This window comes from Manacus vitellinus, unplaced genomic scaffold (genome assembly GCF_001715985.3).
Source record: "Manacus vitellinus isolate BGI_N305 unplaced genomic scaffold, ASM171598v3 scaffold_6_pilon, whole genome shotgun sequence".
NCBI classification, from domain to species: domain Eukaryota; kingdom Metazoa; phylum Chordata; class Aves; order Passeriformes; family Pipridae; genus Manacus; species Manacus vitellinus.
This window is the reverse complement of record NW_021940750.1, coordinates 3,423,107-3,444,339: the sequence shown is the minus strand read 5'-3', so window position 1 is coordinate 3,444,339 and position 21,233 is coordinate 3,423,107. Positions and strand designations below refer to the sequence as shown.

General features: G+C 43.4%; 3 protein-coding genes across 4 annotated transcripts in view; 1 reads left to right on the top strand and 2 right to left on the bottom strand.

Moving 5' to 3' along the window:
- The window catches only part of AMBRA1 (autophagy and beclin 1 regulator 1), a 118,757-nt gene extending 113,020 nt beyond the window's left edge, over positions 1-5,737 (bottom strand). The window contains exons 1-7 of one of the 2 annotated variants that reach the window (XM_018082318.2): positions 5,488-5,737; positions 5,176-5,234; positions 4,294-4,477; positions 3,443-3,615; positions 2,591-2,657; positions 1,860-2,006; positions 547-701 (exon numbers count right to left, since the gene is read on the bottom strand). In XM_018082318.2, the coding sequence (XP_017937807.1) occupies positions 547-701; positions 1,860-2,006; positions 2,591-2,657; positions 3,443-3,615; positions 4,294-4,477; positions 5,176-5,234; positions 5,488-5,622 (920 nt within the window). In that variant the 5' untranslated portion in view covers positions 5,623-5,737. Of the gene's footprint in view, positions 1-546; positions 2,007-2,590; positions 2,658-3,442; positions 3,616-4,293; positions 4,478-5,175; positions 5,235-5,487 lie in introns of both variants that reach the window. The other variant, XM_018082317.2, reaches the window with a different exon arrangement.
- A 13,277-nt stretch (positions 5,738-19,014) lies between these two features.
- HARBI1 (harbinger transposase derived 1) lies at positions 19,015-21,195 on the bottom strand. The gene is made up of 2 exons (XM_008919785.3): positions 20,327-21,195; positions 19,015-19,783 (listed from the first exon to the last, which is right to left on the bottom strand). The coding sequence occupies exons 1-2, from the start codon at positions 20,994-20,996 to the stop codon at positions 19,407-19,409; spliced, it is 1,047 nt and encodes a 348-aa protein (XP_008918033.2). The 5' UTR covers positions 20,997-21,195; the 3' UTR covers positions 19,015-19,406.
- Positions 21,014-21,233, top strand: part of ATG13 (autophagy related 13) — a 24,088-nt gene continuing 23,868 nt past the window's right edge. The window contains exon 1 of the mRNA XM_018082321.2: positions 21,014-21,099. The gene's annotated coding sequence lies outside the window, so the exon portion shown is untranslated. The remainder of the gene's footprint in view (positions 21,100-21,233) is intronic.

The following is a 21,233-nucleotide window of genomic DNA, read 5'->3' as shown; positions in this document are numbered from 1 at the left end:
CAGTCACATTTGGGTATATGCCCAAACCACTGACACAGAGCTTTGACTTCTGCCCTATTGGCAACATCAAGAAATTTATTCTTAACCCTTTCAACTTAACAACTACAACCTCAACAAGACAAAGCACTCAAGAAAGCAATTCTCACTACTCATGTCCAATTTTCCATGCCAATCCCGGGCAGATTCTCCACGTGTGGTATGGGGCACAAAGGACAGCATAATATGTCCTGTGTTCCCACCCTTCAGCAGTGTCTGGGAAACACCAGGAGCACAGTTCACCCAGAGCTCTGCTGCAGGAGCCTGCCCTTTTGCCTGTCTGTACTATCATTTAGAGGTCCAGTCTCTGTCCTAATCTTCAGAACCCACCTGCAGCATGACAACAGCAGCTATAAAAGACATAAACATCGATGTCTCTATTTTCCTCTACATGAATAGCGCACAGCCACATGAGAAAAGATTTTTAACTCTGAAAATACTGAAAAAACTCAGACTAGACAGAAAAGGTTTAAGAAAAAATAGAGGAGGAAGGGCAACCATATATCTTACCTCCTGAGTGAATCCTCCTCTGAGCTTTCCTCAGGCATTTCCTGGTTTAAGGCCTCCTGTGATACATTCCCAGGTCTGCTTGAAGCCGACTGGCTGTAAACTCTTTCCCAGTGCCCCGTCTCCTGGTTAAAGACCACTCCCACGGTCCTCTCCTCCTGCGGGGTGGAAGAGCTGCCCAGCTGCAGTCTGCTAGAGGCAGGAGCTCTGCCCTCGGTTCTCTCTGCAGGCTGCACCTGGCTGGTATTTGGAGGCACACCCTCAAATGTGCTTTGGACCTGCCCTGGTGTGTAGCTAGGCGTGCTTCTTTCCCAGCGCAGCGTGTCATTGTTAAAGGTCAGCAGGTTATGACAAGCACGACAGCGGTTCAGGTGACCCCGGGACAAATTGGAATTGTTTTCACTGCTGTGTGGAGTCTGCTGATGGGAGGGACCTGGTCGATCAGGCTCAATGTTGTTGTTGAGCATTTCTTGAGCCTGTTGCGACTGGCTGGGCTCCCCACCAATCCCCTGATCTAACTCCTGAAGCCGGTCATATTCCAGGAAGAATCGCCTCAAATCACACTGGAGCTCATTACGGATGCTGGCTGGATTGCTCGGGCCAGCACTACTACCACTGTTCACCTCAGCCCCTGGGGTCAGAAAGCCCCTCCCTTCTGTTGCAGAGGTATAGACTGATGCCTGGGAACCTCCCTCCTGCTGTCTGAGCACCGACAGTAAGCTCACAGAGGAGGCACTGGTCCTAGGGGGAGGCATGGCTTCCAGCTCAGACCGAGAGCTCATGTTCAGCACTGTCCTGGACCAGTCAGACCCACCTAAGCCTGAAGCCATCTCTCTCGCAGACTGTTGGTACCGGGACTGGTGGCCTGCCAAGGGCCCGCTGAGGGACCGCCGTGTGGGGCCCAGGCTAAGGTTGCGCAGGGTGTTGCCAGCAGTGCTGCTCTGAACTGTGCTGAAAGCAGAGGGCCTGTTAAGTATCCCCTGCTCTTCCTGCGCTACAGATGCCTGCTCTGGGGGTTGATAAGGCTCTGTCTGCACAGAGGAGAAGGAAGTGCCAGTGGCCCCAGAAGACGTGGAGGGTGCATTTTCCTGGTGTGGGAAGAGAGAAGAAGGAAGTCTTGCACTAGAGCATCGGCTGCAAAGGCACAACATCCCCAGGTGCTGGCAGCACTCTGCTGTGGGATAGCTGACTCGCTCCCGGAGCCTGTTATAGACAGATGCCCTTGTGTTCTCACTGGCTGGAGGCGGAGGTGGTGGTGGTGGAGGCGGTGGAGGGGATGGGGTAGCAGAGTCTTGAACACTGTTTTGCTCTCCCACCTGTATGCCAGAGGAGCGGGAGGACAACATATGCAGGAAGTTGTGGAGGAGGGGTGTGCGCCTCACAGGCTGAGATGGAAGGATAGCGCGCTGACGATAATGAGGCATCTCTGTGCTGTCCACGGAGATTTCCACTTCCTCATCGCTCTGCAGAAGGAAACAATCAAAGTTCAATCACCTTAAGGCAAAATCCTATACCTCCAAATAAACAGCCAAAAGTCAGCTACCACCCCAGACAGATGAAAGGATGTGATAAGCCCCTTTCTAAAGCCCTTGACTTGCAGGAAACCACTTGAGACGACTTCCAAGCTCATTTTACGGACACAGACAACCTCTTCCCAGTGAGCCCAGTGAGCTTTGACAACACACTGTTCATATAAACAGAAGAATCAGCATCTGAGGGTCAGCAGCTGAGGGGAGGATTATTAATATTTCAAATAACTTCAAATCCACAAAGAATGTCACAACAAAAGTGAAAGAGCAGGACCATCACGACATCTGTCTCACCACTAATCAGACAGTGAGGGTAAAACAAATATATTTTGGAAAGTACTTTATTAGCCCTGCACATAGCACAAGAAGATTCTTGTGACCAATTAAGGTGAGACAGAACTCAGCTTAGGAGGACTTCAGGTTTTCAGAAAAGCACAAGGCTGCTTAGAAACAGACCAAGGTTAAAGCAGAGCATCTTGTCAGTACCTGTATTGACCGGTTAATTACAATCCCCTTACCTGCTGGTTAGAAGGGTTAACAATTGCTGTGAGCAAGTAGTGTCCCAAGGGATCAAACCGTACCAGCCTAAAACAAAAGCAGTGCCAGAGTATCAATCATCAGTTCACATTCCACATTGACACAGGAAGTTGGACACAGCAAGGAAGAAAACCCCACAGGAAATATTTGCAATGAGAACATTGCTACATTATCATCATTCTCTTATGAAAGACGTCAAAAAGTTTATGCACTAAGAAGAACAAAACGTACTGATCTAGCTGAAGATTGCAGCTATTTTACAGTCCACAGCAACACTATAGACAAGTTAACAGTGGAAGTAAGTACTGCTGTATCAATTGAAATAACCAGAAAATTTAAAGGAATATGCATATTTATATTATAAAATGGAATTTGGTACAAAGGGAGAGATTAATTTGCCTTGAATGTCACATCATTGTCTTATTTTAAATGGATCAAAAGAAGGCATCAAGTTTCCAGCAATGTAGTTTTATCTACAAGTGCACCTAAGTAATAGCTCAGCACTCTCTTCCAGCACCTTCTGGTTTCTCTCATCCTTATGACTGACAAGTTTAATTACTAAGCTTACAAATCAATGTGAAGTAGATTCTGGGCATTTACTGGACACATGTCCTATTACAAATACAACCAACCAAGCCGATCTATTACTTCCAATTGCTTTTCTTCCTGCGCACAGAACTGGTTTTCTATCAGCTGAGTTAAGGAGCTGCAAGGAACACTTCCCTCCACTGTTTCAGTGCAGAGGGTGCAGCATCCCAGAGGAATGCCCTGCGTTCCCCAGATCTGACTTTTTCACATAAAAGTGTTCTCTTCACCCAGGAACAGGAACTCACCTGACCCTCTCCATTTCACTGGCTGTTTTCACCACTGCAAAAGGCTCCCGACGACTCCAGTCCCAGAAATGTATCTCATTGGCAGTAGCAATCAGCAAGAGCTGAGCCGTAGGATGAAAAGCAAGTGATGCAATGGCATTGTTGCTATCTGTGAACCAGCTCTCACTTCCACCCTAGAGTGAGGAATCAAGAACCACCAGCAGTTTACTACAAAGTTTGCAATCATTAAATTTGCATGTATGTGCCAGAACTATAAGACTGCCTAGAGTATTGGAAATGACATGCTTTCCTGGCAACAACAACAGAATGTAATGCTATTTGCAACAATGACCGCAGATGTATTTTTGTAGGTAAGTGCATCTCAAGCAGCCTGTAAAAATGCTTCATTTTAGAGCAACCAGATAAAAGTACATGTGTTTTGTCTCTGTGCCAATCATCAGACTAGGTAGAACTGGCAGAGCAACAGCTTCTCTACTGCACAGTTCAGATACGCTCAGTGGAATGACAAATGACATGTCTTTCCCATAAGCTAAACAGGCACCTCGCATAAAGTTCTCCAGCACTACCTGTACCACTCTAATAAACTAAACAGGCACAGTTTACTTCATTGAGTTTTATCCTTCACTAACTCCTGCAGAAGCATGACCTAACTGGCAGGACTGAATGAAGAATCTGTCACTTCCTCTCTAGACAGAAGAGGATGGCTATGGTCTGCTCTACGTTTTAAGAGACAGGTCCCAGTAAAGCTCCTCGGAGCTCTATTACCAGGTAACATCTGGAAAACAAACTCAGATAAAAATAGTCACTACTCATCAAATAGCAAAGGAACATATGTTTCAGGAAAGACTTACATGTAAATCCCAAATTCTAACCTCCCCATCTAGGCATCCAGAAGCAATGAGGCCCGGGATGGTGGGATGGAAGGTGACACACCAGGGAGTGCGGCGATGTCCAACCAAGGAATGAACACACTTGCCCGTTTTCACCTCTGTGATGTAGATGTTGTGGTTCACATGTGTGGAAGCCATTAGGGTCCTGGGAATGCAGAAGATAGGACAAACATTAGCATGAGGAAAGTACAGCAAAATCCAACCACGATTAGGGTCTGTTCACACCTAACCCAGCAACTCTCCCTCACAGAGCTCAAAAGGTAAGAGGCTACTGTTTCACCAGTGGCCACAAAGCTTCCTGTAGCCAGATTTCAGGGTCCATGCAAATATGATCTCATCTGAATCTGCAAGCACAAGCTTGACCTTGAATGTCAGAGTGAACATGCAGCTCAGAAGGAACTCCCGAGTGACAATTTGGGGCAAATAAATATTCCCAATTCTCCATACCATCTCAACCACTGTCAAATCAAGTGACGTTATGAGGGATCCCACCTCCATTTCTGCATCATTCTGCTCTGTACTTTATTCCTAGATATCCCAGTGAGTGTGCCACATAACTTGAGCATGTTGTATTAAAAATTTTTTTACTCCCTCTAGTTTTTTATGAAATCCCATGGTGGCTGCACATAGAACTTCGTATCACCTGGGTACCTCAGAAATTAAACACCAACTATGCTCGAAGCTGTGAGATTAGGAAGGCGCGCACATTCCATCCATGCACGTCAGGAACCAGAAGTTTCACTCAGCTGTTCGGGACTGGACAACTCAATGGGCACAAGCCTCCATCACTTTTGTAAGTGTAGGGAGACTGCTGAAACAGGGAACGAACTAGGAGTTAATTACCTGTCTGGACTAAACGCCAGCAAGAAGGTGGAGCGTGGACTGTCTGGTAACTCAACTTTCTGAAAAAGCCAACAAAGCAGGAAGTGTTGCAAGAGTCATATGATCATACTGTACTGTAAGCCACAAAGACAACAGGGGGAACCCGCTGCAGGAACATATCTAGTATCACATCACTGCAGGAACTGAACAGAGCCAGAGAGCATATCAAGCGTAACACATGAAATGTACGATCACAAGACAATTTATTTCAAATCCCTGCCTCCCTTCCCCCACTCCAAGATCAAGCTATGTAGCTCTATCCCACAACCTTACCTTGCCCTCCCATTTCATCCATCGAGTTTTATCCTCGACCAACTCCTGCAGAAGCCGCTGAGCACCCAAGGCTTGGGTACCCCGTTCCCTACCCCACAGGATGCGGACAGCATTCTTCTCTGGGACAACCTTCATGGCTCTCGGCTGCCAACACTACACCAGCTACTCGGAGGAGACAGGTTCCAGATGACAACTACCACCAAGCTACAGATAGGCTATCCACATTTCAGTTGTTTATCTTCATGGAAACCTAGAGAGATAAGACACAGATAAGGAAGGCAGCTTTTACCTTGATCACCCAGATGAAGTAAGAGCTTTGAATCCCAAAGTACTAGACTTAAGAGAAAAATATGTCTGTCCTCTCCCACAGCCTTTGCTACCTGCTTCCATAATACAGACCCAGCTTTGACATTTCTGCAGCCAAAGACTACTTGGACAGTATCCGTCTCTTTCCTTGTACACATGCCCTAGGCACACCACACCTAAAGGGAATTAAAACTTGGCCTTGAAACTTTTTCCCTTCCCTTCATCTCTTACTGTATATAATAAAGAAGAAAAGATTACACCTTGAAGATTTAGGTCCTGTCTGGGAGCTGTGACTGATAGCTAGAGAAATAGTACTACAAAATTGACAATATGACAGAGGAGTCTCCAGGGAATAATTCAAATTTCAATAACAGTAATTATTATCACTATAAAGGTCAGATGACTGATAGATCCCAAGTCCAAAATACTTCCAACTCCATCACAATAGCTTAAAACATAGAAAAACAATCATATATTGGACCAAACCTTACACTGCAGCGGCATCTTGGCCAGCTCTATCAAGATTATTCATTCCACCTCTCTGCACATCATCTTTTGATCTACATTGCTCTTAGAACAACAGTTCACCCAAGTAATGCACAATGGCAAAGACTAATGCTTTTGATACACTTTGAGCTGCAAAGGAAAGCATTAATACACATTGTCTAGAAAAAGAAAATTAATTCTTTGAAAGAACTAAATACAGTGACTCTAATAGCAACCGAGTTACACAGCTTTTGAGTGGTGTTGTGCATTGGAGTTTGCCACAAAAGCTCTCCAGAAAAGTTTCTTTGATTAGGTAAACTAAGAAACTTTGCTGCAATGCTATTACCATTTGATCCCCGCAGAGTGTGCATACTACTCTGCCATCTCTAGAACATAAAGATCTGAAGACAAATCCTCCTCAGTTCATGTTACATTGAACAAAACAATCGATATTCAACAGAGAAGAAAAAGAAAGTAGCAACTTAAAAAAGAAAAAAACACATACAGGGAAAAAAGGTTCATGTACACAAGAGATGAATTGTTAAATGACAGAATGGTCATTAGCAAACCTTTCTTTCCTCTCACTGTCTCTAAATAAAAACCACCCTGAACGGATTAAGACAGCTGCTGCTTACAAGGAGGAGCTGTCTGAAGAGATAACCCAGGAAAATGAGTTCTAATAAAGTAGACCAGTTTTCATTTGCAAAAGTACAATAAAGAGTACTGGAGCAATGAACAAGTAAAGGCATCCATTTTCCTAGAAAAGAAATTCTCCACAATGAAATTCAAGCTAGCTGAAAATTCCCTGATGCTTAATGTAAACAGCATGGGGATCGTGTATTTTAGAGAAGCTGAACTCTACAGTGTAAAATAAGCCTTCTTTTGAGAATCTGTGAAAGTCAGTCAAATGTTAGGTAGGAATTATTCTACAAAATAAAAGTCTTACTGGAAAGTAACATAAAAAGTCAAGATGTCATGCTGCAAGCAAACTCCTAAAAACAACTGTACAGATTAAAAAAGCCCAGATCCAAAAAAGCTAGAACAAGGATAACGGGAATAGATACATCTAAAACCACAATATAATACAGAAATCCCTAACCCAAAAATCTTTTTTCACCAAATGCTAATAAATCCTGGTTGAGATTCTGCAAACAGCCCCAGTCACCCATGTTCAGAAATTACTGGATTCAGATGGTAAGCAGCATGGAGGAGAAGGATAGCTCAGAACAATACAGGCAACAAAAAGCCTATTTTACAGGGGGAAACTGTAAGTCTAGTTTTGTCTAGTAAAAGTAGCTGAATATTCTATATGGGTGTATATAAAGAATAATGGCTACAATGACCCGAGAATAAACATAGAAATAGGACATCAATGGAAGACCAAACCTGCAGCTGGAATAAGCTGGAAGTTTGAAGAAATCTAAAACATTAAGCTTTGGAACAGCCTTTCAGTAGCTTTAAAGGCCAAAAAACTTACATAACTTAAGAGATCCTGATAATTTACAAGTGAGATAATGCAATTACCCCTGAGAAAGGACAAGCTCTGACAACCTAGCAACATTTCAGCCCTTTCAGAAGAACCAATGTTCCCTCAAGTACAATAGCAACAAGGAAATCAAGAGGTTTAACAAATAACTTTATGTTTATTTATGCAATGGGTAGGTAAGTTTACATATTGTAAAATAAAGGGACACATAACACCTACAACTGCAGTCAGTGAACCTCTAGTTTCACCTTACTGATAGATCTCCACCACTATATAAAATCAAGTACATACCCTAAGACAGTTTATCTAAATTTCTGTGTATGTGTCCTAATTTATTCAACTAATTTGGCAATAACAAACACTTAACACGGGAGCTTCCTGAGTGTTTGACCTTGATGTTTTTTCCTCAGGGACTGTCCTTCATTTTTTCAGCTTCTTCTGACTCATGTCTTTATCCCATTTGAAAAGTAAGCAAAAGAAAACTGAATTCAAATGCCTCCACAGTACCCTGTTAAGATGTTCAACATTTTTAAAAGCTGCAATCTCTTCAGAAAACACTGAATGTATCCTTGAATGATGCTGGGACTTCAGTGTTACCCTGGACCCCTTTGGGGACCAAGCTTTATCCTGCCTGAATTAGCTTGAACCAACTCCAAACATTTTCCTCAAATATAAGTCAAACAATGACAGCATGTTATTAAATACCATTAGCAGATAAACTATTCAAGTACCAACCATATTTATAGCAACTCATTAGCCATCTGACTAACAAAGTTTAAATTAAATGCAGTGGGTTTGAAAATACTTCTTGGGCCTCAGCATAAAGAAAACTTGCAGCTCACTGGATCAAACCTGTTCAGGCAAGTGGTGGACTAATTCAGTAACAGCTTCTATTACAAATACCCACGCTATCACAACTGATAAACAGCTGACTACCTAAACAGGGATTGGTATTCTTCTTGTTGTTGGTTTTTTGGGGGGGTTGTTTTTGGGTTTGGGCTTTTTGTCTTCTTTGTTTTGTTTCTTTGGTGTTTTTTTTTTCTTTTTTTGGGGGGAGGGCAGGTGGCAGAAGCAGTTTTGGTTGGTTTAATTAGGACGACCAAAAGTGGAGTCCAACAACTGCAAGATTAGTTGATCCCCTGGATGTGGTCCAGGGCACCAAAGAAATTCTGAAAGTGGAGACTCAAGAAATTTTTATATAATTGGCAGCTTTCTTTCCTTAACAGTTTTCTCCCTTCAGGGCATTTCAGGACAACATGCTGGGCTGTTTACAGTTTTGGAAAGAGCATTACAGAGCCCAACCCCAAGCCTTTTACTTGCTCTGTACCAGCTGTTCTGGTACAGAGCCTGAAGGATTCCCAGCATTAGAGTGATACAAGCTCACTTGTTATTGCCACTTTTATGACACTGAACCTCTAGAAAACCAAAGCAAAGCAGCAAACTGGTAGAACTTCATGCTGGTACAGGACCCCCTGAAAACACTGACAAAAAGGTAGGGAGAGAAGAGAAATAAAAAGAAGCACAATCAAATTGCCATATAGAAAGGATGTCAAGATATTTTATGCGTTATGAAATGGTTTACCGTTCCAGTTAGAAACTTCAGCACTTTACAGAGATTATGGTCCCATCTCTTAACAGGCCCCTTCCCCATCTCTGGTGTAACTAACTTCGTGCCAATTGTGGTACCTCCATGCTGGGAGCACAGTTGGCTTTGATACAAAGAAAATATCTGAATACTATCTATTTCATGTTATTCAATTCTCCATTGGGGAAAAAAGTTATTCCATGTGGCCTTCAGCTTTCAAATCTATTACCACTCCAAAGGACATTGTGGTTGCATGCTGAGCCCAATACTAAAAGCCTTTCCTAATGTGTGTGTACAGAATCAGCGTAAACAGCTCTATCAGTGTTTTAAAAAAAAAAAACAAAAATAAAGCTGCAAACAGTAAAAGCTATTTATAAAGGAAGATCTATCCAGAAGATAGAAATCTCCAAATAATTTCAGACAATTCTGCTGCCCAAAGATCTCAAGTGACTGATGAAGAAAGAGACAACATTAAGTGAAATATAAAAGTTGTCACTGACTTCGCAATCTGGAATCCACAGAGAGAACACATGTATAAGCCTCCCTAGAAAAGGCAGAGGAAAGAAAGCATGTGCTGGAAGTTTCTGTCTCAAAGTCCCTTTATTGAGTTTTAAGACTTCCAGAACACATTGACTGTAAAATGGATATGATCCACACAGCTTATGGGCCAATGCAAATTGTATACTTTGTATTAAAAGAACACATGGGGTGGGGGGGGGAAACACAACAAAACAGAACAAAAAAAAACATGTAGTGAACAATGAGGCATGTCACTGTCCTGCAAAACCACAAGCAAACTTGTCTCTAGAACAGAAGAGGAAACAGATTATTAGTACCGTGAACTATCCCTGCTCTGGCCAAGGGCCTTCCTATCTCGTAAGCCAGTTACTTCTGTTTTCAAAATGTCTGTAAGTGAAGTGTCCAGCACTAACAATGGAGTGTGCCATTGCAACTATTCCAAATTATAAACTGCAGCATCTCAGGCTTGGAACACCAGCAATATATTCAAGAGAACTGTTTATTTAGAATGTATTTAATACATTCCAGTAATTTAATAAATATTAGCAATAATTTAGCATTCCTGCTATTGTACATGTGGGTGGGTTCTCCAAGAATGATCAGGAGATCACGAAACAGGCATGAAAACAGTGCGTGCAGCACTAAGCCCAAATGTTTTATCTTCACAGGGATCCTACTGAAGGCTGCAGTCACAAGACACGTTATTGCCTCAAAGGAGTTTCTACAAGTCAGTCTCCTTTGTATTTTACAGTTTAATTTTGAGGCAAACTCTCTTATCAAGACCCCTTACATTTTTCAGAAGCTCAAAAGAGCAAAGAATAAATCATTGTGCACACTGAAAACAGCCAAAGATCATCTTGCCAAGGACTACAGACTACACAGCCCCTCCTTTTACAGGTACTTCATTGAATAAGTAATTAAACCCGGTTTCAAGACCCACAGACAGGAGATCTCCAAGAACAAATCAGATGACTAAAACATAATTTGGAACATATATGAGCAATCACACAGCTCCAGGGACTTTTTTAGTTCCCTTCCTTGTTTATAATCCATGTTTCCCTCTCTCCTGTAATACAGAAATTATGATGCCATCGTTTTCCTAAACTGCACAAAACAGTGTCATGTAAGAAACCCAGAAATGCTATCTCAGGTAGAAGACACAAATTATACTTGCAATTTTATTAAAAATACTGATTCAATTCATACCAAATGTCATGCCATTCCCACTAACCCTTTTCATGTCTCCACTTGAAAGACTGAGCAAAACTAAAAAGATGTTTATGTAAAACCAAAACAAAAAAGCTGATTTGCCCTCTTTGCACTGCATCAACTCAGCTAAACAAACAAGACAACTCAAGGAGTCCTAGTTTGGTAAGTAATTGAACTATGTAGCACTGGAATTTGAGCAATGTTATAGAACAACAAAATCAGTAAAAAATAGGTGACATGACTCATATCCAGAATAGCTGCACACGTCAAAACTTAACACAAGTGTTGGAAGAATGGGACTATGTTCCTTATTAAGTGACAGGACCATATGAATTTCTGGTAATGTACCTGACCAGCTACATGTTTAAATTTACTTCAAACAACATGATTTGTCTTTCCTTAACTCCATTTGTGATACTTCTACAGGATCTTTGTCACCATTTGCAGAGATATTAGCTCTTCAGCAAAAAAACAAAGAAAAACAAAACAACAACCAACCAAAAAAAAACAAACACCAGAAAGCATTTTGCATAGAGCAAACTTCAAGATACCTTGCAGTAATATCTAAATTGAAAATAAAGCTACATTGCACTAGAATCTTTAAAAAACAAAAACAGTCCACAGGGGTAACAAACAATTACCTTAAGCATGGTTAACCAAAACAATGAAAAAAGCAAAACTAGAATCCATTCTCTTGTTCTGTTTCTACTTATGTGTCCTTAATTATGCTTAAAAAAAAAAAAGGCAGCTTAATTTAAAAATTTAATTAGAGCAAGAGCCAGTTTTCAACTAACTGTCCCTAAATATGGAAAATTAAAAAAAACACTATTAAAAAGCCTTAGGAGGAGAGACACCAACTTTATGATGCAACTATGCAACAGAGTCCAAAACTAATACCATGAAGGCACTTTCATTAGATGGCCCTGGTTTTACTCTTCAAAGTTTTTAAATATTCCCCAAAGTATAGTTCTGTAAGCTGAAATTTTTCTTTGGTCAAGGCCAGAGAGAGGTGGGAAAGTAATTCAAAAGCAAATCTTCTGCAGATGCACTAGACCCACTGCTCTAAATTGTATCCACTGCAGTAAGTGCTTCTACATAAATCAGAACAGGATTCCTAAAGAAAAATAACTTGTATTAGTGCTTCATGATTGAAAAATTCAATGCTGTGTTTTAAATTGAAACTACAAACAGCTCAGGAAATTCAATTACATTACAAAGATGTCAATAGTACATTGTCATTTCAAGATCCTGTATGACTGCAATGAGGAGCTGATTGCCATTAGAATCTTAATTTGTCTTCCCAGTCTGTATTAAATGAGCTGAATATGCTTTGGAGAACTTTTCAATCAAAAGAAATACACTAAATTGCTAGCTATTTACAGCAAAATTGTGAAGAAGTAGGAGAGAAGCTTGCAGATATCAACTTCTAAAGGTCAGAAAATGAATGGTAAAAATAAAAAGGGAAGTAATAAAAATCAGTGTAAGTGATCAGCCACATCTGGAGTCTGACAGTTTCATTTACCAATGAGAATATGGAGCACTTTCCTGACTGTTATCACAATTTCCACATAAACTTAATGAATTCTTGAGGAGAGAGATATTAGTTTCAATCCAGAAGATAGGACGAGAATAAACATAATTTCACAGAACTGTAAGATAAGTCAAACAGCAGAACTGAGATCCAGAAGATTAAGAGTTGGTTTCCACAATTCCATACTCAAACCATGGCATCTTTTGTTAAGTACCGTATACAGCAGGAAATGAGGGTCAGAGAGAAGAGACAGCTACAGCAACAGAGAGAGAAAGACAAACAGAGCGACATAGAATTCAGATTAACCCCCTAAAAGAATTATTCTCAATTAGGTAGAAAGGTAAAGAAATTTTCAATTCAAAATCCCAGTGTTTACATTCAAAGTCACATCAAGGTTCCTCAACCTCAAGGGCCACAGCCAAGTGCCCCCAAGTGACATTACACACAAGAGAAAATTTGGGAGTGCCCACACAACAAAGTAGCAGAAGTAGCATTGGGTACCACAAGATGAAGACAAAGTGTTTTATGCATTCAAGGCTGCACTTAAGGCATGTGCACCTCACCCAAGTAATAAACAACTGGAAACAAAAACACATATTAAAAAACACAGGCCATATAATTTCTTGCTCACATGGAAGTAAGTTATCAAGACAAAAAGCAAAAATGATCCACACAGAAGCTGAAGTCTTCACACAAAGATGTATCAGAACTAAAGAAGAGGTGTGAGACAAAGATTTAAACTCTGAACAAAGAAACAGCCAATTCTTGACACCCTTGCTCTTCTTGGCCTTGGACTGAGACTGTGGAGAAATAAATAGGGAGGGGAGAAAGTGTCCAAAACACGGGTCCGAGATTCCTGTCAGCAATTCTATGCTGCTCAAGGTGGAGAATTAGTACTGCGTACCAGGAAGAAGGAAGCAGGAATCACTCTGCAACGACAGCCCAAAACACCTCACTGAGAACACCTGAAGTGGAGCTGTGCGAGCACACAGATTAAGATGAGCTCTCCATGCTCAAGCCTGACACCTCATTGTCCTGAGTGCCTTCAACAGTCTACCAAAGCTGGAGACAACAAACAGTTACCAGACAACAATCCCAGAGTTCTTAACAACCCATGTTAAGTCCTGAGAGGCAGGCATGTACATCTCCTCTTGCAGAGACATGTGGGTCTCCTCTAGTTTCAAGCAACCCAATCAATGGGTCTTTCATTAGGCAACTACTATACCATTTACTAACTTTCCATTCAAAGATTTCTAATATTAATCCTCTTCCACGGCATATCCCATTGTCATTCAACTTTCGTAAACCAAAATTCTTTTGGCCTTGCCTTATTAATATTTTGTTTCTATCACCCTCCTTGCTGGGTTAGCACCAGGCTACTAACAAAAAACACACAAGGTAACTATTACCACGTACTACTGCCCTTTATTGGGTCCTTGATAATGCAAACTCGGTAGGGGAAAAAAAAAAGAAGTACCTTAATGCTATTTGCATTAGTAACACTAATAAGTATTCACAACAACAATAACTCCACAAGAGCCATGGGTTCAGTTAGCTTGCTAACCATGGCATAAAAGATACCATAGTATCTTTCCAGAAGTTTCTTTAAAAAATAAGTATTCAAATGCCAAACTTCTGGCAGAGGGATAGTAGCACACAGCATCATTGCTTGCCTTCTTTAGAACTGGTTGTTACAGCTGCATAAAAGTTAGAAATGCTGCACAGAAAATGGAAAAGTAGGAAGCAACCCAACAAGAATCCAGAGGGTCAGTTATGACTCAGAAAAGGGCAAAAGAAAAAAAAAATGAGAAGAAGCTGTCAGCAAAGTAAACTCTCAGCATAAACTGCCCAGCAACTCAATCCGAAAAGGCAAATCCAGATATCTGGATCCAAATATATTCTTCACTTCAAGCATTAGGAAAAATATGAATGCTAGTGAACTGCCCTACTCATTAACGGCCACATAAATCAGCAGGTGAGTACAACACACTTACTCGTGACTGCTGAAACACCAGTGGACCAGATTTGAAAAAAAACCCAAACCTACAGAAGCATCAATTGTGAACTCCAGAACTGGCACACAAGCTACACTGAACAGCTCTGAATGTTAGAAAATGTTGCTTACAGCAGCCCTTCAGAACACAAAAAAGGATTTTAAATTCAGCAGAGAATTTCAGGTCCTGTTGCCTGTGTCACCCATAAGGCATTCAAATCTGCATCACATTCTCAAAACTGACCCAACAACAAACTTAAACAATCCAGTAATGGACTGGCAGTAAGTGCACATTACCAGCAGGTCATTCTTAGGTCCCTTTTTAACATTCCCATTAGCAATTTGAAAGAGGATGGGAGTGGCAAAGGCAAAGAAGCCAGATGACACTTGCAGAGGACACCAAGCTGGGTGGAACAGTAAACAAGGACAAATATAGAAGAACACACTGGGTTTTTAAATAAAGACCAAAGCATACTTCATACAGAGGAGAAAATGGAGCAGCACTGACCACATTTACACAGACTTCACACTCATACAACTAATCTTCCTGGGGAGGAGCTTGCACCTAGATAACAGCAACTCTTAAATCAGTCTGTTACAACAGAACAACACTGGAAAGTATGTAGTGCAAAAAACTACATGTAACCACCTACAGCATCTCTTGAAGATGAAATGCTGTTTTAGTGCAGGAAAAATTGCTTTCCAAAGGCAGCTGAACGCACGGTACTGGCAGGATCACAAGTAATCTCAAAACACTACACAATCACTACAGAAATTTAGGTGTTGTCTGGAAGAATGTTGCAGATGAAAACAAAAAACGTTCCCACAGCTGGTGAATCAGCTGGGCTCGCTCCCTCACAAGACAAAAAGTAACTGGAAGCACACCTGAACGCATTTTATGCCAAACACTACTTTCAAAAGCAAATGTTCTGCAACACAAGGTGAATACCATAACAGATAGAGCAACCAACACTTCCTACATGTTTTATTTGGGTAAAGGCGGAAAACAACAGCAGCAACGTCAAAAAACATGATTCCAGAGCAGCCCAGCCGCCGGACCGGACCCTCGGGAAAGCGGGGGCGATGAGCAGAGAAGCGCAAGGCACCCAAACTCGGATGCAAATTCCGGTTTGAGGAGGGCTCCGGCGGGCAGGCGGCGAGCAGGAACCCTTCCCCGCTCTCCGGAAGGCTCCCGTCCGCCGTCCGTCCCGTCCCCCCGGCCGACGGAGGCAACCGCCGCGGTCTCGCCCTCCGCGCGGCAGTGCCCGGCCCGGGGCAGCGCAGCGGCCCTCCCGCTGCCCCCTCCCTGGAAGGCCGCGGCCCCGGAGCTCCTGCACAAAGGCGCCGGCAGCGAGCCCCCCTCCCTTCCCGGCCGCGCTCCGCCCGCCGCGGCCCGGCACGGGCCGGTCCCCTGCCCTCCGGGGCGCCACCCGCGGGAACGGCCGCGCCCGCCGCGCCCGTGAGCGGCGGCGCGACCTCGTCGCGGGGCCGGGCCGCGCGTAGGCCCGGAGCGTACCTGGGCGGCGGCGGGCCGGGCGGGGCCGGGGGCGCAGCGGCCCCGGGTCCGGTGTCGCCGCCGCCGCGCCGAGCTCCGGCCAGGCGGCCAGCCGAGCGCCGAGCGGGCCCGAAACGGCGGCGCGCCGAGCGCGGGAGCAAGGCCCGAGCAGCCGAGGCTAGAACGCCGCCAGGCAGCGCCAGCCGAGCGACGAAGTCTTCCACCGCCGCCCGGGGGCGACGGAGGGCAGGCGAGAGCAGTCGAGCCCCGAGGGCCGCGGCACCGACCCGAGCTGGGACCCCGCCGGGAATTAAAACCTGCACAACTCAGCCCAGAGCTGTGGGGTACCCCAAACAAGCTCTTAACAGAATGGGTGTAAACTAATACGTATCATAAGCAGACTGTATAAAACAGATTGAAAGTTCTGTTCCAAACTTCCAGGATAAGGGTTGTCCAAACTGAACCACAAATCTCAAAGCAATTTGCAGAAAACAATTCTTTTCAATTTTTTTTTTTTTCAGCCTGGAAATGAGAAGGTTTTGGGGTGACCTAATTGCGGCCATCCAGTACCTGAAAGGAACTTACAAGAAAGATGGGGCAAGACTATTTACAAGAGCATGTAGTGACAGGACTGGGGGAATGGGTTCAAACTGAAAGGGAGTAAGTTTGGATTAGTTATTAGGAAAAAATTCTTTACTGTGAGGCTGCTGAGGCACTGGAACACGTTGTCCAGGGAAGCTGTGGATGCCCCATTCCTGAAGGTGTTCAAGGCCAGGCTGGATGGGGCTCTGAGTGACCTGGTCTAGTGGAAGATGTCCCTGCCCATGTCGGGGGGGTGGGAACTCAATGATCTTCAAGGTCCCTTCCAACCCAAACCATTCTATGATTCTAGGAAAACCTAGTTGGCATGTGATATGTGGGATTGGCAGGAGCAAAGGCAGCCTGCAGCACAGCCAGCCAGGCTTTGAGGGAGTATCTTAAGGGAACACCAAAAAGGGAAAAGGGCTGATGATGGGGTTTTACAGGGAATTTAGCCAAGAAGTGAAAACTGCAATACTGTGAACAGCCAGTCACTGTCACTCTTTAACAGGTGACTGAGACTTATCAGGTATTACATGGTCAGGGTAGACTTTAAGTCTCAAAGTTCTGACAGTGCACAATCTTGTAAGTATCCTGAAATGCAGCTGGCAAGACGAGCTGAAAGTACAGAGAAGCTGGAAAACAGGGAAGAAACATGAATCACAGCTGTCAATTTAAATATTGCCTAAACCTGAGGGAAAAAAGTGTTAGGTGAATTGTTTTGAAGGAAGCTGCTTAGGAGTATGTGGGGCAAAGTGCTCCCTGCATTTCCCAAGTGAACAGAAGTGTTCTGACATCTGACTGAGGAAAGAATAGTCGTATTCAGTGGATTGGCTTTGTCTGGTGTGGCCTGATGCAGTTTTTGCCCAAACTGAGAAGCAGTGAAATCTGTTTTGAAATTAAACTCTACCAAAAGTGACAGTGGCTGAAAGAAGATAAAACTGAGCAACAAATGTCTTCCAGGAAGTGCCTCCACTCTGAGTTCTCTCTGGCCTCAGCACATGCTGGGGAGAGCTATTCATAGCATAAATTGAGAAACTCCAGCTTGTTATTATGTGACAGTGTTTGTACCTACACATGCCCAAGTCTCACTTGACCTCAGCGTCACCCATGCAGCTCATTCAGTGTCTGCTGGTGTTTTGGTCTAGTGATCAGTATTTTTAGCACAGACCATCAGATGTGATTGTGAGCCATCAGGCACCTTATATAGCAGCAACTCTTACCTTAAAAATGCCTTTTTTATTTTTTTAGAAAACAATGCTCGTCTGCTTCTTCCTAGCTAAAAGGAGCAGGAGTTTCACCACAGTGACCAAGAGTAGTTCCTATATGATATGTCATGGGAAGGTATGTAAAGAAAATAGAATTACATCTCAGATTGTTGTACATTTTACAGTTCTCATCAAGGCTTCTGAAAACATCTTGCTTACACATCATAAAGCATGCTTGGTTTTCTGTAAGATAGAAAATGCTTACTGCCATTGCAAACTTGGCAGACTGTATCTAATCCTGCCTCTCCATTCTGCACTTCAAAATACGTCCCATACTCTTGTAGTCTTCAAATGTGGAGCATAATCCAGGCTCATTTCCTCTAAAAGGACAGACCTGCTGTGCCAGGTGTTTGCACTGTTACGTTAAGTAGTTACAATTTTGTAGCATTCTGCATTCCCCATTATTTTGTTTCATTTATTGCCCAACAAACAATAAAATGTAAGAAACAAAATTTTCTCAGACTGCTGTCATGAGATCCTTGGAAACACTTGAGCCTTTTAGAAGGAGAATGTTGCCAGGAAACTGCCCAGCCTTGTGCCAGCAACAACAGTGTGCATCAGTCATCTCATTCCACTGAAGAGGTAGATTGCCAGCAGCGCTAGAGCAGCCTTTCTGTACCTCAGCTTGATCTAAACGAAGAAGTTTTGCAATCAGTTCAATTTCTGTGACCCAGTCAGTCCTTGACATTTCTTTTACAGCAGCCAACAAGATGACAAGTCTCCTGTTGCAGCAGACATACCTAGTAAAAACGAGACTCTTAACATTCACTTGCCTATGTCCTGATGTCTGTTAAGTACCTGACAGTCAACCATAGCTTAACATCTTCTCCAGCCTATCTGGGAAAGAAGAAACGTTCCACTCTTCTTGACTCTCTAGATACGTGCAAGCAAGAAGCCAGAGCCTTCCCAGAACACAGTTCAGTTTTCAGAGAAATCATTGGGTTTTGTGAGATTTGCAAAACAGCAAAAAGGTATTTAGCAAGAATTTATACCTGCAAATAAAAAGATAAAGGTTTGCTTTTCTGCTCATGAATTCGTCGTAGACAGGAGCTCACATGGAATTTTACTTTGTGTGAAATGCTGTTTAAAAATCAATCATAAGTGTTTTGGGTTACACAGTAGCATAGAATTGTTGCTTTGTAAAAAAGTGCAAGGTTTACATATTTTTCATCATTATCAAAGGCAACTTCCCAAATTTCTTCACTGATGTCACGTTAGTCATTGTTCTCTAAGTCAGGTAAAAGGGGAGCCTCTAAGTATCACAACAGTAAAACTTTAACAATTAAATTGCATCTCTGACGAAACTGAGAGAAGTTCAGAAATTCGCCTGAAATGAAGAGTGTAAAATTTCTCCTTGTCTCACATCTGCTTGGTCTTTACTGACTTAAAGAAGACAAAGGGGCATATCTGCTCTGGATAACTTCCCAGATGAACTGTTAGAAGCCTTTTCTCTGTCACAACATTAGCTAAAATGAGTAAGTAAAAGTTCCTGACGAATACGACAAGCTTCCGAGTCCACTGATTCCATTTGCTCATACTCTTCTTCCGGTTGTTCCATGTGTCCTGTGGCTGGCGAGGACCACACGTCCAGCCCGTGTTCCAGGGAGATGTTGTGAAGCACACAGCAGGCCAGAATGATGTGGCTGGATTTCTCTGGAGAATACTGCAGGGTGCCTTTGGACCCATCCAGGCAGCGGAAACGCGACCGGATGGTTCTGAACGTCCGCTCGATGATGTTGTGAGTGGCAGAATGGGCCATGTTGTACCGGTATTCCGCAGGGGTCTCGGGGATATGCAGAGGGGTCATCAACCACGTCCGCAGTAAGAAGGAGCTGTCACCTGTTAGCAGTGAAAAGGAGAAGGTTACACACCCACAGCTACAGATTTCAGCTCCTCACTGTCAGTTTTCTGGTACAGCAGATACAGAATAACTTATTTCTCTGGCTAAAACAGAAGGCATGAAAGGGCAACAATAACTCCAGTTTACAAATGTGACAAAGTAAAGGCATTCAGTTTTACTCAAGAAAATCCTGGTAGAACACATGGAAGAGTTTTAAGTGAATTCATTTACTGCATAAACCAGTGAAAGACAGCTGGACTGGGACCCTATGTAGAATTAAAAATTGCATAATTCAGCTTAGAAAGGTGTAAGATACTGAAAACAAGCTTTTAACAGAATAAATGTAAACTAATACACACAATAATCAGACAGTATAAAACACAGATTGGAAGTTACTGTTCTAAACTTCTAAGGTAAGGATTGTCCAAACTGAATCACAAATCTCAAAGCAATTGGCAGGAAAGCATTGAGGCTCTTGACTCAATAAGGAGACAATATATAGTAGACTTTCCACTGAGAAGAAGGAGGAAAAATTGGCTTACCAAGTAACCAGCCATCTTTACGTAGCTCAGTTTCAAACTGGCTTGTAAGGGCTGCCTGCTCTAACACTGTGCAGTCGGGCAGGCTGCCTGGCCAGTGCGTTTCTGCACTGAGGAGGACTCCTCTGGCATCACACACCATCAGGCAGTTCAGGGAATGGAGACCCTTTCGGTTCACATAGGACAGGTCCTCAGCATTTGGTGCTTTGATTGCCACATGGGTGCAGTCAACCACCCCAAGCACTCCTGGCATGCCTGCCAGCCCATAAAAGTTGTCCTTTAGGCTCTGCACAGTAGCTTCATCCTCAGGAAAGTGAATAAACTGTGAGGCTCTTTCCACCAATGCCTCAGTTACATTGGCAACACAACGGCTCATGGAGGCTTGACTAATGCCAATTGCATCCCCCATGCGAGTCTGGAAGGAGCCAGAGGTATAGAAACCCAAAGCAGCAAGTATTTGTGTCTCCGGACTGATGGCCCTGGACCGCTGCGTAGGGCGTGAGAGAGTGGCACCCAGAAGATCCACCAGGTAGTAAATGAATTGTCGGGGAAAGCCGTACGTGGATACTAGATATTCGTCTGTGACATCCTCCAGCTTGAAGCGATCCAAAGTCCTGTGTCCACGGCCATAGAGCAAGAGGTCGCAGTCAAGAACCGCGATAGGTACAGCCATGGCTGACGGCCAGGGGGCCCTGGGGCTCCTCCGTGACAGGGCTTTCCCAGAGGCTTCACCTGCATAAAGCAAAGGGGAAGGAGACTCAGAACAGTTGTTACTGGTGAGCTCCGTTACTATTTTCCTTTTACTCTGACCAGCCAGCAAACATCTTTACTTCTTTGTATCAGCTTTTAAAAACACAGGGGTGGCAGCAGGTGGGCTCACCGCGGAGCCGACAACTCTGCCCGGCGCTGG